The following is a 15,349-nucleotide window of genomic DNA, read 5'->3' as shown; positions in this document are numbered from 1 at the left end:
GCATCCTGAGTAGCTGATCCACATCTCTTTTTAAAATTTCGAGACTCTCTTGCTAAGTTTCCCAGGATGACTTTGTTGTATATTTATTGTTACATTGAGACATAATAGTATATATATTTGGGATATGGTGTCACATAAATTTGATACATGTATACAATCTGTAGCAATGAAGTCAGGGTAATTAGCATCTTATTCTCCTTAAACGTTTATCATTCCTTTATGTTGGGAATCTACAAAGTATAACCATTGTGTATATATAAGGTCTGTAGGCTTTAATATAATGTGTACTCTTTTTAAATTTTTATTTGAAAAAAAATTTTGGCACTAGGGACTGAACCCAGGGGTGCTTTACCACTAAGCTACATTCCCAGACCATTTTGGTTTTTTATTTTTGAGGCAGAGTCTTGATAAGTTGCTTAGGACCTTTTTAAATTGCTGAGGCTGGCCTCCAACTTGCAATCCTACTGCCTCAGCCTCCTGAGTCTCTAGGATTATAGGTGATGTGCCACCATGCCTGGCCCTACGTATGTACTCTTATTTAAGAAAATTTCAGAGGCTAAGGGTGTAACTCGGTGGTAGAGCACAAAGCCCGCTCAATCCACAGCACAAAAATGAAAAAAAGAAATTGTTCCAAAATCAAAATATGCTCTTGTGTATCTTCTAGAATCATTTTACTTGCCTTTCATAGAGTGGTCTATAAGCCATCTGAAATTGATTGGTATGTTTGATGAGAAGTCCTGTTGACTATTTCCCACTACACCTATTTAAACAAAGTCTGTTTCCTCCACAGGGGTGATGATGTCTTTGGTGTAGCAGGTACATGCTACAGACATGTGCATAGTCCCTGGCCTGGCCATAGTTTAGCTGGGCTCTCTGAAGTTTCCCCTGCTCTCTGTGTTAAATCGTTTTCCTTATTTTGCTGTGATTCCTAGGCCATTAGCTCCCCTAATTACCAAGTGATTGCTATGTTGTTTTCTTTCTTTTCTTTTTCTTTTCTTTCCTTCTTTTTAAAGCCAGTCCCTGTTCCCAGATGTTCTATTGACAATGCCCTGAGGAATAATAAATTGCTCAGCAGTCTGATCCCATTAAACTCAGGCAGGAATAGCTTTTGAGGCCAATCTTTGAGGCTTTTTTTATGACTCCAGGAGGGCTCTTCTTAGTTGTCTATTCCAAGTACTCTGGCAAAATAACTGGCCTATGGTTTAGCTTGTTGCTCTCTTTTTAAAATTTTTATCATTTTGTTGCTGTTGACACAGGGTTGTGCCATGTTGCCCAGGCTGACCTTGAATTCCCATCATCCCATGTCAGTCTCCCTGAATAGGTCAAATCACAGGCTTGTGCCACCATGCCCAGCTCTTTAAATTCATATTTTAAAAGTATGTATTTAATTCTGTTATGCTCTGGATCAAATCCAGATACTAATATATGTGAAAAATGGCACTACAACTGAGCTACACAATCAGGTCCTAAATTTATTTATTTCAATATTTTTTTAGCTGTTGATGAACCTTTATTTTATTTATATGTGGTGCTGAGAACTGAACCTCACACATGGTAGGCAAGTGTTCTACCACTGAGCCACAAACCCAGCCCCTACATTTATTTTTTAATTGATAAATAAAAGTTGTACAGCCAGAGCTCAACATGGTGGCACACACCTGTAATATTATAACAGTGGTCCACATCACCTTCTGAATATAGCTCTGAGGCTTATTTTTAACAGGGACATGTTTTCCTTTTCCTCTTCTCCCTCTCCCCGCCCTAACCTGGGGGCAGAGAACAAGACTACCTTGAGTTAGTTATCTGTGCTCCACAGGAAGGAGATGTCTGCCAGAGGATCTAGGAAGTGAGTATCTCCCAAATTAACAAGTGAATCCTAACACACCATCAGGGTGCCCTGGGACCCCTGTCAGGGCACACCTGGAATGTGCCTTTGAAGAGCTCCTTTAAAGTCCCCCTATTCCTTGCTCCCTTTGGCAGCACCTGTACTAAAATTGGAACAATACAGAGAAGATTAGCATGGCCCCTGTGCAAGGATTGATGAAATGTTTCATATTTTTATTCAAACTAAAAAGCTTCTTCTTAGCAAAGGAAACCATTAATTATGTGAAGGGAGAGCCTACAGATTGGGAGAAAATCTTTACCACATACACCTCAGATAAATCATTAATCTCTAGGATATATAAGAAACTCAAAAAACTTAACACCAAAACAAAACAAAACAAAACAAATAACCTAGTCAATAAATGGGCTAAGGAACTGAACAGATACTTCACAGAAGAAGACACAAAATCAATCAACAAACATATGAAAAAATGTTCAACATCTCTAGCAATTAGAGAAATGCAAATCAAAACTACCCTAAGATTCCATCTCACTCCAGTTAGAATGTCATTTATCAAGAATACAAGCAACAATAAATACTGGTGAGGATGTGGGGGAAAAGGTTCACTCATACGTTGCTGGTGGGAATGCAAAATGGTGCAACCATTATGGAAAGCAGTACAGCGATTCCTCAGAAAACTTGGAATGGAACCACCATTTGGCCCAGTTATCCCACTCCTCAGTTTATACACAAAGGACTTAAAATCAGCATACTACAGTGACACGGCCACATCAATGTTTATAGCAGCTCAACTCACAGTAGCTAGACTATGGAACCAACCTAGGTGCCCTTCAACAGATGAATGGATAAAGAAAATGTGAGAGATATATATGGAATATTACTCGGCTTTAAAGAAGAATGGAATTATGGCATTTGCTGGTAAATGGATGGAGTTAGAGAATATCATGCTGAGCGAAATAAGTCAAAGGCTGTATGTTTTCTCTGGTATGCAGATGCTAATTCACAATAAGGGTGGGGGTGGATAGGGAAGAATACCTAATACTTTATATTAGGTAGAGGGGAGTAAAGGGAGAGGAAGGGGTGTCAGGGTAGAAAGGATAGTAAAGTGAAAGAGACATTATTACCACATGTACATATCTAACTGTATGACTGATATGATCCTTCAATATGTATAATCAGAAATTACATTCCATTTATGTATGATCTATCAAAATGTATAAATGCATTCACTGTCGTATACAACTAATTAGAACAAAACCCCCCCCCCAAATCCCCATTTCTCCTGATGTGCAGAAGCACAGGCTGTGGGACAGAAGTCCCCTATATTTCTGCTTTGATAGCAAAGCAATAAAACAACTTTTTCCTTTTTCTCAGAACCATGTCCTCATTATTAAATTGGCATTAATTGACACTGGGGACGAGGACTGACTTTTCTGTTATAATATCAGCTATTCAGGAGACTGAAGCAGGAGGATTGCAAGTTTAAGACTAGCCTCAGCAATTTAGTAAGACCCAATTTAGTAATTAAATTGCCCCAGCAATTTATTAAGCAATTTTTTTTATAATAAAAAATTATAAAAAAGGGCTGGGGCTGAGTTCAATCCCCAGTACTGGAGAATGAAAAATAAGTTTTACATGTTAATGGGGTACCATGTAGTGTTTCAATACATGGACATGTTGTGTAATGTTGAAATCAGGTTGAACATATCTATTTCCTCAAACATTTATCATTTTTTTTATAGTTAAAGGAATTCAAAACTCTTTTTTGGGGGGGGGAGGGTACTGGGGCTTGAACTCAGGGACACTGGACCACTGAGCCACATCCCCAGACCTATTTCTTATTTTATTCAGAGATAGGTTCTCACTGAGTTGCTTACCACCTTGCTTTTGCTGAGGCTGGCTTTGAACTTGAAATCCTCCTGCCTCAGCCTCCTGAACTGCTGAGATTACAGATGTGTGCTACCATACCTGCTTCAAAATACTTTTAAAAAATTGTTTTTTGATTGTTGATGGACCTTTATTTTATTCATTTATTTGCATGCGGTGCTGAGGATCAAACCCAGGGTCTCATACAGCTAGGCAAGCGCTTTACCACTGAACCACAACCCCAGCCCCTCAAAATACTTTATTTTAGCTTTTTTTCCCCCTTGGTACTGGGGCTTGACCCCAGGGCTGCTTTACCATTGAGCTACATCCCCAACTTCTTGCTTCTTAGTATGGCTCCCCAACCCTCCCCATAGCCACTCTCCTCCATCTCTAGTAACCATTCTACTTGAAACTTCTATGAGATCAACTCTTTTAGTTCCACATGAGATCATACACTATTTGTCTTTCTATACCTTGCTTATTTCCCTTCACGTAATGATCTCCAGTTCTATTCATGTTGTTACAGATGACAGAATTTCATTTTTCATTCTTTTTTTGTGGCAGAATAGTATTACTGTGTGTGTGTGTGTGTGTGTATACCACATTTTCTTTATCAATTCAATCATTGATGGATGCTTGGGTTGTTTCCATTTCTTAGCTATTGTGAATAATACTGCAAGGAACATGGGTAGACAGATGCTCTTTGGCAAACTATATATATATATATATATACATATATACATATATATATATACCCAGAAGTGGGATTGCTGGATCACGTGGTAGTTCTTCTTTAAAAATGTTCAGGAACTTCTATACTCTTTTGCATATGGTTGTACTGGTGCCCTTCATTAAGGGAAGCTGTGTATTCCAGCAGCTCAGGGGGCTGAGGCAGGGGGATCATAAGTTCAAAGCAGCCCCAGCAAAAGTGAGGTGCTAAGCAACTCAATGAGACTACTCTGTCTCTAAATAAAATACAAAATAGGGCTGGGGATGTGGCTCAGTGGTCGAGTGCCCCTGAGTTCAATTCCAGGTACCAAAAAAAAAAAAAAAAAAAAAAAAAAAGAAAGAAAGAAAGAAAGAAAAAAGAAAAAGAAAAGAAAAAGGCACTGTGTAGTAAAGAATTCAACCTTAGTTGAAGAGAAGTCTGGCCTTTGTTCTTGTCTTCTGAGATCTCTAAGCCCTTAGAATGCCATACTTTATAAAAGTGTTTTTGTACTTTGGGGCTGAAGCTGTCACTGGATGGGGTCTGAGGAGATTCCCCAGAAGGGAGATGGGGACCTCAACTCAACTGTAGCAAGTTCTTGACTTACACCATAGACAGGAATTTCAGGATGCATCTAGAGGCACAAGCAGGAAAAGTAAGTGATAGAACAGGATACTCAAAGGGACAGGGAGCATGAGTGTTCAAGAGTGACACATGCTGTTGGGGTCTCAGGCTTCTTTTTATTTTTGTCATATTATTATTATTATTATTATTATTATTTGTGCTGGAGAGTGAACACCAGGACCCTACCACTGAGTTCCATCCCCAGCCCTTTTTATTATTTATTTTGAGACAAGGTCTTGCTAAGTTGCTGAGGCTGACCTCAAACTTGTGATCCTGTTGCCTCAGGCTCCTGAGGGCTGGGATGACAGGTGGGCATCACCATGCCCAGTGCTTTTTTTCTTTTTAATGGAAATTTTGTAAATGATGAGCATGAGAGCCACGGGGGTGGGGAGGTGATGTCAGCTTAATGAGATGGAGTCTTTTGATCCTGGAGCAAAGAGCAGGTCATGATGGTGTAGTTCTTGGACTACCTAACCATGTGTTTCTAGGGTCTCCAGCAATCTCAATCTTCTGTCTCTATCTCTGTCTCTCTCTTTGATACTAGGAATTGAACCCAGGGGTCTTTTACCACTGAGTTACACCTTCAGTCCTTTTTATTTTTTTCTTGAGATAGGATCACGCTAAGTTGCTTTAGTACTTTCCTAAATTGCTCAGACTGACTTGAATTGGTGATCCTCCTGCCTCAGCCTCTGGAGTTGCTGGGATTTCAGGTGCAATGTGTTTCTCTAGGCTTCTTTTAATTACCCTAAAATACATTTTGTAAACTAACAAGCTATAACGGCACTTGTTGGGTTAAACACTAATCAGTGCCTGGGGAAGCTTACAGTGAGATAAAGTGTCTAAAAGAATGTGATAACAAAGGAAATGGAGAGGGGGAGCTGGCCACTTCCCTTTTCTCCTATCTTTAGGAGAGGATCTAAGCCGAGTGGCCCTGCTTGTAAAGCAAAGGAATGTACTCATAAAACATCTGAAGAAGTCCCCCCGCGCAGTGGGCATGCAACCTGTGCTATGTATTCCCTGGCTTGTAGGCACGTGCAGCCCTCACTGTTTCCTGCCCACCGCCACTGAGGAGTAAGCAGTAAAATGTCCAAAACCTCTCTGTTGAGTCCACATTCTCTCTTTGGGATTGGTAAACAGTATGCGTGGGGCCTTGGCAGTCCCAGGGTGGAACAATGGCAAGATTCCAGAGGGAAACTTGTGGAGTTGACTCTGGAATTGGGAAAGGGTATGCAGTCTGCAGGGGACATCCTGGGCTGGCTGCCAGCTTTGATGTAGTTGGAGGTAACTTCCTATTGGAAATCACTGTGTGAATATAGGGATACCCTGAAAATGCTAAAAGAAGGGTACTGAAAATGGAGGAGCAGTATCCAAAGTGGTCACAATAAAGCCATAAAGTGAAAGGAAATGAGGAATGCCCCTTCAGGGGTGGCAAGGACCCTGCTGTGTGCATTAAAATTAGCTACAGACTAGGAGTTAGTCACTCAGGCTCAGAGATTCCCTTTTTTGACCAGTAAGAAAGCAGGATAGGGGTTCTCCTCGGCGGTGGCCCTCGGTCCCGGCCTTGGCGGGCCTGGAGGTCATCCTGGGTAGGTTTATGTCAGCGCCCCTATGGAGGAGGCGGCTTGCACGGCTGAGTTACAACCCCAGGCCCCTGTGGTCCTTGTTTTCTACAGACAAGTTTTTGCTTTTCAAAAAGCATGATGTAAATTTTACCCCTACTACATTAAGCCTGTTGATGTGTATGTGAAGACTGCATCCCCCTGCCTCAGTACCAGCAGTTTCTCTGTTCTGTGATCAATGTGATTCACAGGAGCTTCTTAAGTGACAAACGAAATGAGCCCAGGGTGTGGAAAATATGATTTCTATATTGGTTTGGGATTGGCTATGACCTCCAGCATTTTCATAGGAGGGAGTTTCATTTTGGAAAAAAAAAAAAAAGGCCTTCTGCGACTTGCCAGAAAAGGCTCCATGAGAGCAGGTCAAGGTGGCCATGCATATCTTAAAGAATGGTCGTGGTGGGCTGGACTGCTATCAAGTATGTATAGAGAACATTTCAAGAAAATGTTATAACTATATGTTAAAATATTTGCATATACTCTCACAGCCTTGTTACTGGCAAATTTTAAAACTTAAATCTTATTTTAGTGAAAAAATTCAAAACATATTTAAACCTGTAAAAGTAATTCAGCAGTTAATAGTTTAATTTGAATATCAAGACCTTTTTTACCCATCTGATTAGAACATGTTTGATACCACTATACATTTTTTAAAATACTGCTCAATTTAAGAAAATAATTTTGTGACTGGTGTTATAGTTCAGTCACAGAGTACTTGCAAGGCCATGGGTTAGATTCCCCAGCACTGAAAAAAAAAGGAGGTAATTTTAAAAGGGAAAATTCATAGGAAAATCTGATTTTCAGTTGTTCTCCCTCTATTAGTTCTCATTCCAAATTGAAAAGGAGGCATTTTTATTTGATAAGACTGCCCAGGCTTATTTTGAAGACTGTCTTTAAAAAGTGGGGGCAGGCAAGGTGGCCAACTTTGCTGCATATGCCTTTGCACCAGCCACACTGGTGACAGCACTGGGAGCTCTCAGTGTCCTCGTCAGTGCCATTCTGTCTTCATACTTTCTAAATGAAAGACTTAATCTTCATGGGAAAATTGGATGTTTGCTAAGCATTCTAGGGTCTACAGTTATGCTCATCCATGCTCCAAAGGAAGAGGAGATTGAGACCTTAAATGAGATGTCACACAAGTTAGGTGATCCAGGTTTTGTGGTATTTGCAACACTTGTGGGCATTGTGTTCTTGATATTAATCTTTGTGGTGGGACCTTGCCACGGACAGACAAATATTCTTGTATACATAACAATCTGCTCTGTGATTGGAGCATTTTCAGTCTCCTGTGTGAAGGGCTTGGGCATCGCCATCAAAGAACTGTTGGCTAAAAAGCCTGTGCTGCAGCATCCCCTGGCCTGGATTCTGCTGCTGAGCCTCGTAGTCTGTGTGGGCACACAGATCAATTACCTAAACCGGGCCCTGGACATATTCAACACTTTCATCGTGACACCAATTTATTATGTTTTCTTTACAACCTCAGTTTTAACTTGTTCAGCTATTCTTTTTAAGGAGTGGCAAGATATGCCTGCTGATGATATCATTGGGACTCTGAGTGGCTTCTTCACAATCATTGTGGGGATATTCTTGTTGCATGCCTTTAAAGACATCAGCTTTAGTCTAGCAAGTCTGCCTGTGTCTTTTCGAAAAGATGATAAAGCAATGAATGGCAATCTCTCTACTATGTATGAAGTTCTTATAGTAATGAAGAAAGCTTATCCTGTGGAATTGAACAACACACTGGTGAGAATATCTCCTGGAGAAATGGAAATCTGACGGCTTTTTAAAAAGAAAGATGCGATTTAAAGGTTAATTCATAATTATGTTATAGAGTGATTTTGAATATCAGAATCTGTCTGAAAAAACATTGTCCTCAAATAAGGTTCTCTAAAGACAATCTTTTTAAAGTTTTCACTAATTTGAACCAAGAAGTTGCTTTTCTTATATTTAAACAATGGTAGCTCACTAAAATGCCCTCAGTATGTGGCCAATTTCTATTAACATTGTATTATTGTAGAGGTATTTTACATTTTGATTCTTTCTTCAAAATCTAAATGCACTAATGACAAGTTTTAAGTCTATAAAAATGCTTTAGTTTTTCATTGGTGATGAAGGTCTGAAGTGTACATTTGTCATTCCCACTCCTTTCAATCCCTGATCATATAAGGCTTTTTGATTGTAAACAAGAACAAAACTATCCCAATACATTATCCTCTGATTTACCTTACCTATAAAAAAAAGAAAGCAGGATAGAACTTGGTGCATGGCTGTAGATTATAGAAAATTAAATAAGGTGGTCCCTCCACTTTATGCAGACCTTTCCACTATGACCACCATTCTGGAAGAGCTCAGCATCAACTTGGGAACATACCACTGTTTAGCAGACCTTGCTAATGCATTCTTTATTATAAATAAACCTTCTGAGAATCAAGACCCTTTGCCTTCATGTGGGAGGGCCAACAATGAATGTTTACGATGTTACTTCAAGAATACCTCCATTGCACCGGGCACAATGGTGCACACCTATAATCCCAGTGGCTCAGAAAGGTGAGGCAGGAGGTTCATGAGTTCAAAGCCAGCCTCAGCAAGTTAGCAAGGCCCTAAGCAACTCAGAGAGATCTTATCTCTTAATAAAAATTAAAAAAGGGCTGGGGATGTGACTCAGTGATTAACAGTCCCTGGGTTCAATCCCCAGTACCAAAAAATAAAATAAGATAAAATAAATAAATAAAAATTAAAAAATAAAAAGAATACCTCCATCACCCCACCTTTTGTATGGTAACAAACTTGGTGCTGACCTCCACTGGTAAAAATGTCAACATAATGATTATATCCAACTCTTTCAGTGCTCACCAAGGCACCCCTGCTTCTGACTCACTTTCAAGGGAGAGGATGGGCCATAAACCCTGACAAAGTGCATGAGGGCCTAGCTTATCAGTGAAATTCTTGAGGGTGGGTAAGACAATGGTTAGACCTCAGACTATAATAAATTTCAGGCATTTCCACTTCCCAACACAGTAAAGCAAATATAGGAATGTGTGGGGCTACTGGATTATTGGAAGGATTTTATCCCTCACCTGGCTTGGTTATTATGACCCCTGTAGTATTTGTATAGGAGATAGTGTGGGACAGGACTGATGCCTATACCAAGGCCTTTAAAAGGGTCAAATGAACAGTAAAACAGGCACAGACCATTGTGACACTAGACACATTGGAACCTGTTGAGTTTGCTGTCCGTGTCATTCTGGATGACTTTGGACAGTGCTTATGACAGTGGATTAACAGAGACAAGACTTCCATTGAATTTTGTTCACAATCATGGAAGGGGACAGAAGAACGTTATAGCTATTGGAAAGACAACTCTGTGCCACACATGCTGCCCTTCTTGTTCAGGAGCCCATCACTAGAGAAGTGCCAGTCAAGGCTGCACAACCAGCAAAGGTCAGATGGAGGAAGCCCCAGCAGAAGAAATCACCACTTGGCTCGGTGGTAGAGTAAAGCAGGCACTCCAAAGACCACGTGGGCCGCTGTGACACACTGGGACTTCCCACGAGGAGGTCTGATGTTGTTGCCTCATGCCAGGACTGTCTCACCCACTCTCAGTGCTACCCACAAGGATGGATGCCACCAAAGGGCATATCAAGCAAGGTGACTGCCGTCCTCATCAGTGATGGCAGATAGAAAACATTTTCTCTCTCCCATTATCAGGAGGGACCCAGTACGCATGCATTGACCTGTGTAACGTGTGTTACAGACTTGATTCAAGCCTTCCCAGCAAAGGAGCCAATCAGAAGGCAACTCCTAAGGGACTGATCTGACCGTGTATGGCACTCCACTGGTAATTGAGAGTGGCCAAGGAACTCATTTCACAGACCATGACATATAACAGTGGGCTCCACACCAGGACATGGATTTTCCAACTGTCTTACAGTCCAACAGGAGGAGATTAACTGACAGAATGCGTGGCCCGCTTGTCTGCAGGACTGAGGCTAGCTCCGTGCAGGCGTGAGCTGCTCACCTGCCCAAGGCACAGAGGACCTTAACTGAAGAAACCCAGACCCTAGAGGTCTACAGCTGCTTCTGTTATCATGTCCATGGCTGCCAGCCTTAGGGTTACAGATAAAGGACACTTCCACTGAGCATTTCTTAAGCTGGCCTTGGGCACAAACAGCTGCCAGCTCCTCTAGACTTCACACTGGAGACAAAGAGCATTAGTTGGCCATGGACTAGTAAGCCCCTGGTGACCCCAGTGACCCCACTGACCCCTTGATGGGAGGAAGAATGTCTAAATTTATGAGCAAAGCCTATTGTGTTGGGAATCTGGACCTTATAAGTACAGGTGATGTTATCCTCGGGGTTCATCACCCAAGGAATGCTTTGGATTCTGCTCGTTATGAACACCTTGTTGATGAAGGTTATGTGTTCCAGAGGTGTCTTATTCTTTCTGTGTCCCTGAAGTGCAAACAGACAGTTTGGCCTGGTACACTTGCCCAGGCAGGCCTACTTTGCAGGCTACTTTACAAACACAAGATTGCACAGTGGCCTGTGTCCTGCCTCATGGAGCTGACTGGCCATTCCTGGTGCCTATTAAACATCTGTCAGTCATATTCTCCATAGGTTGGCAACAGGTAACCTATTCCTGGACTGGGTAATGGAGTTGCACATCATACCAACCAGATGACTGCTGAATCAGCTCAGAACTCCCTGTAACTGCAACACAGAGACTTCCCTGGGTAGTCCAACCATAAACGAGATAAAATGGACTTGGATAAAACAACTGAATTAAAACACGGTATCTTCCATGCTTTAACCCAAGTGTCTAAACAAATTAATGCTACCTGAATTACTTTAGCATGCTTGCTTATAGCTTCTTGTTTTTGGTACTGTTGTGGACTATGGATAAGTCCTGTCTTGAGGGCTATGCAGAAGACACAGAATGGTTTGAGATTGCGAAGAACATGCAGGGACTTTCCAGGCACTGAAAGAGTGGAGTGTTGTGTTAAACAGTAATCAGTGCCTGGGGAAGCTTGCAGTGAGATAAGGTTTGTTAAAAAAAAAAAAGTCTGACCACTTTCCTTATCTCTAATCTCTTTAGAAAAGGAGCTGAACAAAGTGGCTCTGAACAGAGTGACTCTGGTTGTAAAGGAATGTACTCATAAAACACCTGAAGAACTCCACCTGTGTGGTGCTGTGCAACCTATCCTGTATTTTCCCCCTGCTTGTAGGCATGGTGTGGCCCTCCATTGTATCCCCGCCAGCTGCTGCCAAGGACAGTAAGTAATAAAATGTCAAAACCTCTCTATTGAGTCCTCCAAGTTCTCTCTTTGGGATTGGTAAACAATATGCTTGGGGCCTTTGCAGCTCTGGGGTAGAACAGTACTAATTAACTGGACTTACAGTGCTCTAAGATTTACCAGACCATTTAATAATTTAAGCCTGAAGGGAAAACAGGCCTGGAGAATAAAGGTGAGGGAGTTCAAGGAGATTTATAGTTACAGTCCCTCTTTCTTTCCCCATTGGTCTCTTTCTACCTATCCTTATTTCTTCTGTCTTATCTCAGGTTATACTAGATAGCCTAACAATAGGATTTAAGATGGGGGCTTTGGATCAAGTTACATCAGATCAGAGTTTGAAAGGGCTGAAGACTGAGTTCAGTCACATAGCGAGCCAACCATGACCAAGCCCCATTAAAAACTGCGGACACCACAGGGCATGGTGGCACACACTCATAATTCCAGGTACTTGGAGGCTGAGGCAGGATGATCACAAGTGTGAGCCCAGCCCTGGCAACTTAGTGAGCCCTTGTCTCAAAATAAAAAATAAAAAGGGCTAGGGATGCAGTTCAGTGGTAGAGTTCTTTAATACAAAAATATTCCTTAGCTGTTAATGGGCCTTTTATTTTATTTATTTATATGCAGTGCTGAGAATTGAACCCAGTGCCTCAAGGGTACTAGGCAAGCACTCTACCACTGAGCTACAACCCCAGCAAAACAGTAGAGTTCTTGCACAGCACACATGAGACTCTAGATTTAATCCTCGGTACTAAAGACAAAACGATGACAAAAAGATTTTAAAAACAAAGCTCTGGACATGAAGTCTGGGGTGAGCCTCCTTGGTTTGTAATACTCTGTGCACATTGTTTCTATATTTTGACTCACTGTTAGAAAAATTATTGCCATTCCTAGGTTATAAATCAATCCACTGCCTTCCCTGTATGTGGTATTTGTGTGTGTGTGTGGTTTTATTTCATACATTGATATCTCTGATCCATATGGGATTTATTTTAACATACAGTGTGAGGAATGGGTCTAGTTTATTTTTTTCCATTTTGCTATGTTCTTGTCATAATAGCACTTATCAAGTATGGTCATTTTTGTCCACTGATTTGAGATAACTGCTCTGCCATCCCATTTTCCTTACCCATTTGGATCCATTTCTGGGTTTTCTATTTGATTTCACTAGTCTGTCGATTCCACATGTGTTAATTACAAAAGTTTTATAGTATCCTTTATTCTCTGGAAGACCCAGTTCCTCCTCATGATTCCTCTTTTTCCAGAGTTTTCCTGTATAGTCTTGCATGTATATTCTTTTACATTAACTCATTCAACTCATCAACCCAGAAAAACATATGATAGTATTTTTACTAGGTAATTTTAAATCTACATTGAAACGGAGGCAGGAGAGAAGAAACAAAAAACAGGCAGAAAGGAGACGACAAATTTAATCCAAAAGCCTTATGCTAAAGTTCCTCATACTTTCCTTCCCAAAGCCAGGATTTTTCCCAAGCCTGTCACCCGCTAAGCCAGTTCTCTCTCCCAGGCCTGTCACTCTCCAATTTCTGGGAAATCTGGAAATCTTCACTCATAATCTTAAAGTTACTGGAAATTCACCCACTTGTATAAATTACCTGTGAATCGTTAATTAATCTACTAATACATGTATTTTTAGAATAGATTGAGCAAAGAAGATATAAAACTAGTGTAGGACACTTTCCCAACATTACCTGTTGATCAGATAATGGAGAAGACATCAGTCTAAGGAGGCTGAAATTTCCAGATCTTCATAAACTGTATTGTGATCATCAGACTGATGTTGTCCCCACCTACCTTCCCACGCCAGCCCTGCACCAAATTTTCCTTAAAAGAAGAGCCTAAGAACCCTAAAGGCATCTCTCGCTTGAGATTACCCACATTTACCCTTGAATGTGTACTTCTTGTGTTCCTAAATAAATCTCTGTGCCTCATCTCTGACATGCTGATATTCTTTTCCATCACATATATAAATGACCCCATCATCTTCAGTTGAGGTTCCCCTCTCTGGGACTTCCTCAGTGCCTGGCCAACTCCGGAATCTTAATTACTACATAAAATTGTCTCTGTACAAATATGGGGAAATGTTTACATGGCTTAACTTTTAGTCGCATGGACATATGTTCTCTGTACTTTTCCATGCAAGAGTGCACTAATGAATAGTTCAAAGAACATGAGCATTTTGAACTTTGGGACAGTGCAAGGTCCTGAGAACTGTACTTAGATACAATTCATATATTCACATGATTATTTTTCAGCCACTGGGAGGTTCCCCCCCAAACCCTTTGAAAGAAGGTTGCGGGCACCAATTTTAAATGCCTCAACACATTTCTCTTTAAAGTAAGTACAATCTCCTATCTCTCCATATCTTTATACACCTAAGAATTAACAATAATTCTCTCATATCACTTAATATTCAGTTTATATTTATTTTTCACCGATTGTCCCATAGATCTTTTGTAACTTTTTATTTTGGGTACTGGCAATTGAACCCAGGGGTGGTTTACCACTGAGCTATATCCCCTTCCTTTTTGATTTTGAGACAGGGTCTTACTAAGTTGCTGAGGCTGGCCTCCAACATGTGATCCTCCTGTCTCAGTCTTCTGAGTAGCTGGGATTACAGTTGTGCATCACCACATCCAGCTATAACATTTTTAAAAGAATATTTGGTATAGGTTCATTCATTACATTTGGTTATATCTCTTCAGTCACTTTTAAGCAAAAATAGTGTGCTTTTTTTTTTTTTTTTTTGGCTGGGCAGAGAGTGCTGAGGATTGAATCCACCCCTTCATACGTGTTGGGAAAGTACTCTACCACTGATGTACACCCCCAGCCCTTTTCATTTTTTATTTTGAGGCAGGATCTTGCTAAGTTGTCCAGCCTGGCCCCTAACATGCCATGCTCCTCCCTCAGCCTCCTGAATAACTGGGATTACAAGTGTGCACCACCTTGCTCAGCTAGTATGTTCACTTTATTTATTTTATTTATTTATGTGGTGCTGATAATTGAACCGAGTGCTTCACACATCCTAGGCAAGTGCTCTACCACTGAGTTACACCCCCAGCTGCATATGTTCCCTTTAAAGATGCTGATCTCTGTGGGAAGCCATCCTCATTAGCAGAATCAGACTAGGTTGAACCATGGGACACAGATGCCTGGTTTTTAGGAACTGCTGGGAAGCATGTGGCACTGCGTGAGAGTGGTTCCCTGTCTCCTTCTGGAATTTTCCCCCTAAGAGGATGGATCCCCTAACTCCACCCTATCCTGTCCATCACAGAAGAAGCTCTTCCTGGTCTTGCTCCCTTTACCTGTGTATTATAAATAAAAGAGAGAGTTGGGCGAGTTGTTGTTTTTGTAAGAGGCCAGAGCTGGTATGGTCAGA

The 15,349-nt window shown here is 41.1% G+C and overlaps 1 protein-coding gene across 1 annotated transcript; it reads left to right on the top strand.

Moving 5' to 3' along the window:
- Positions 1-6,677: 6,677 nt before the first annotated feature.
- Positions 6,678-8,494, top strand: LOC306651409 (magnesium transporter NIPA2-like). The gene is made up of 2 exons (XM_079123975.1): positions 6,678-7,077; positions 7,560-8,494. Exons 1-2 carry the CDS (start codon positions 6,876-6,878, stop codon positions 8,432-8,434), a joined length of 1,077 nt encoding a protein of 358 aa, XP_078980101.1. The 5' UTR covers positions 6,678-6,875; the 3' UTR covers positions 8,435-8,494.
- Positions 8,495-15,349: the final 6,855 nt, after the last annotated feature.

Source organism: Sciurus vulgaris (assembly GCF_902686455.1).
Source record: "Sciurus vulgaris genome assembly, chromosome: X".
Lineage (NCBI taxonomy): Eukaryota > Metazoa > Chordata > Mammalia > Rodentia > Sciuridae > Sciurus > Sciurus vulgaris.
Note: the sequence above shows the minus strand (reverse complement) of the source record. Positions and strands in the feature narration are given on the sequence as shown.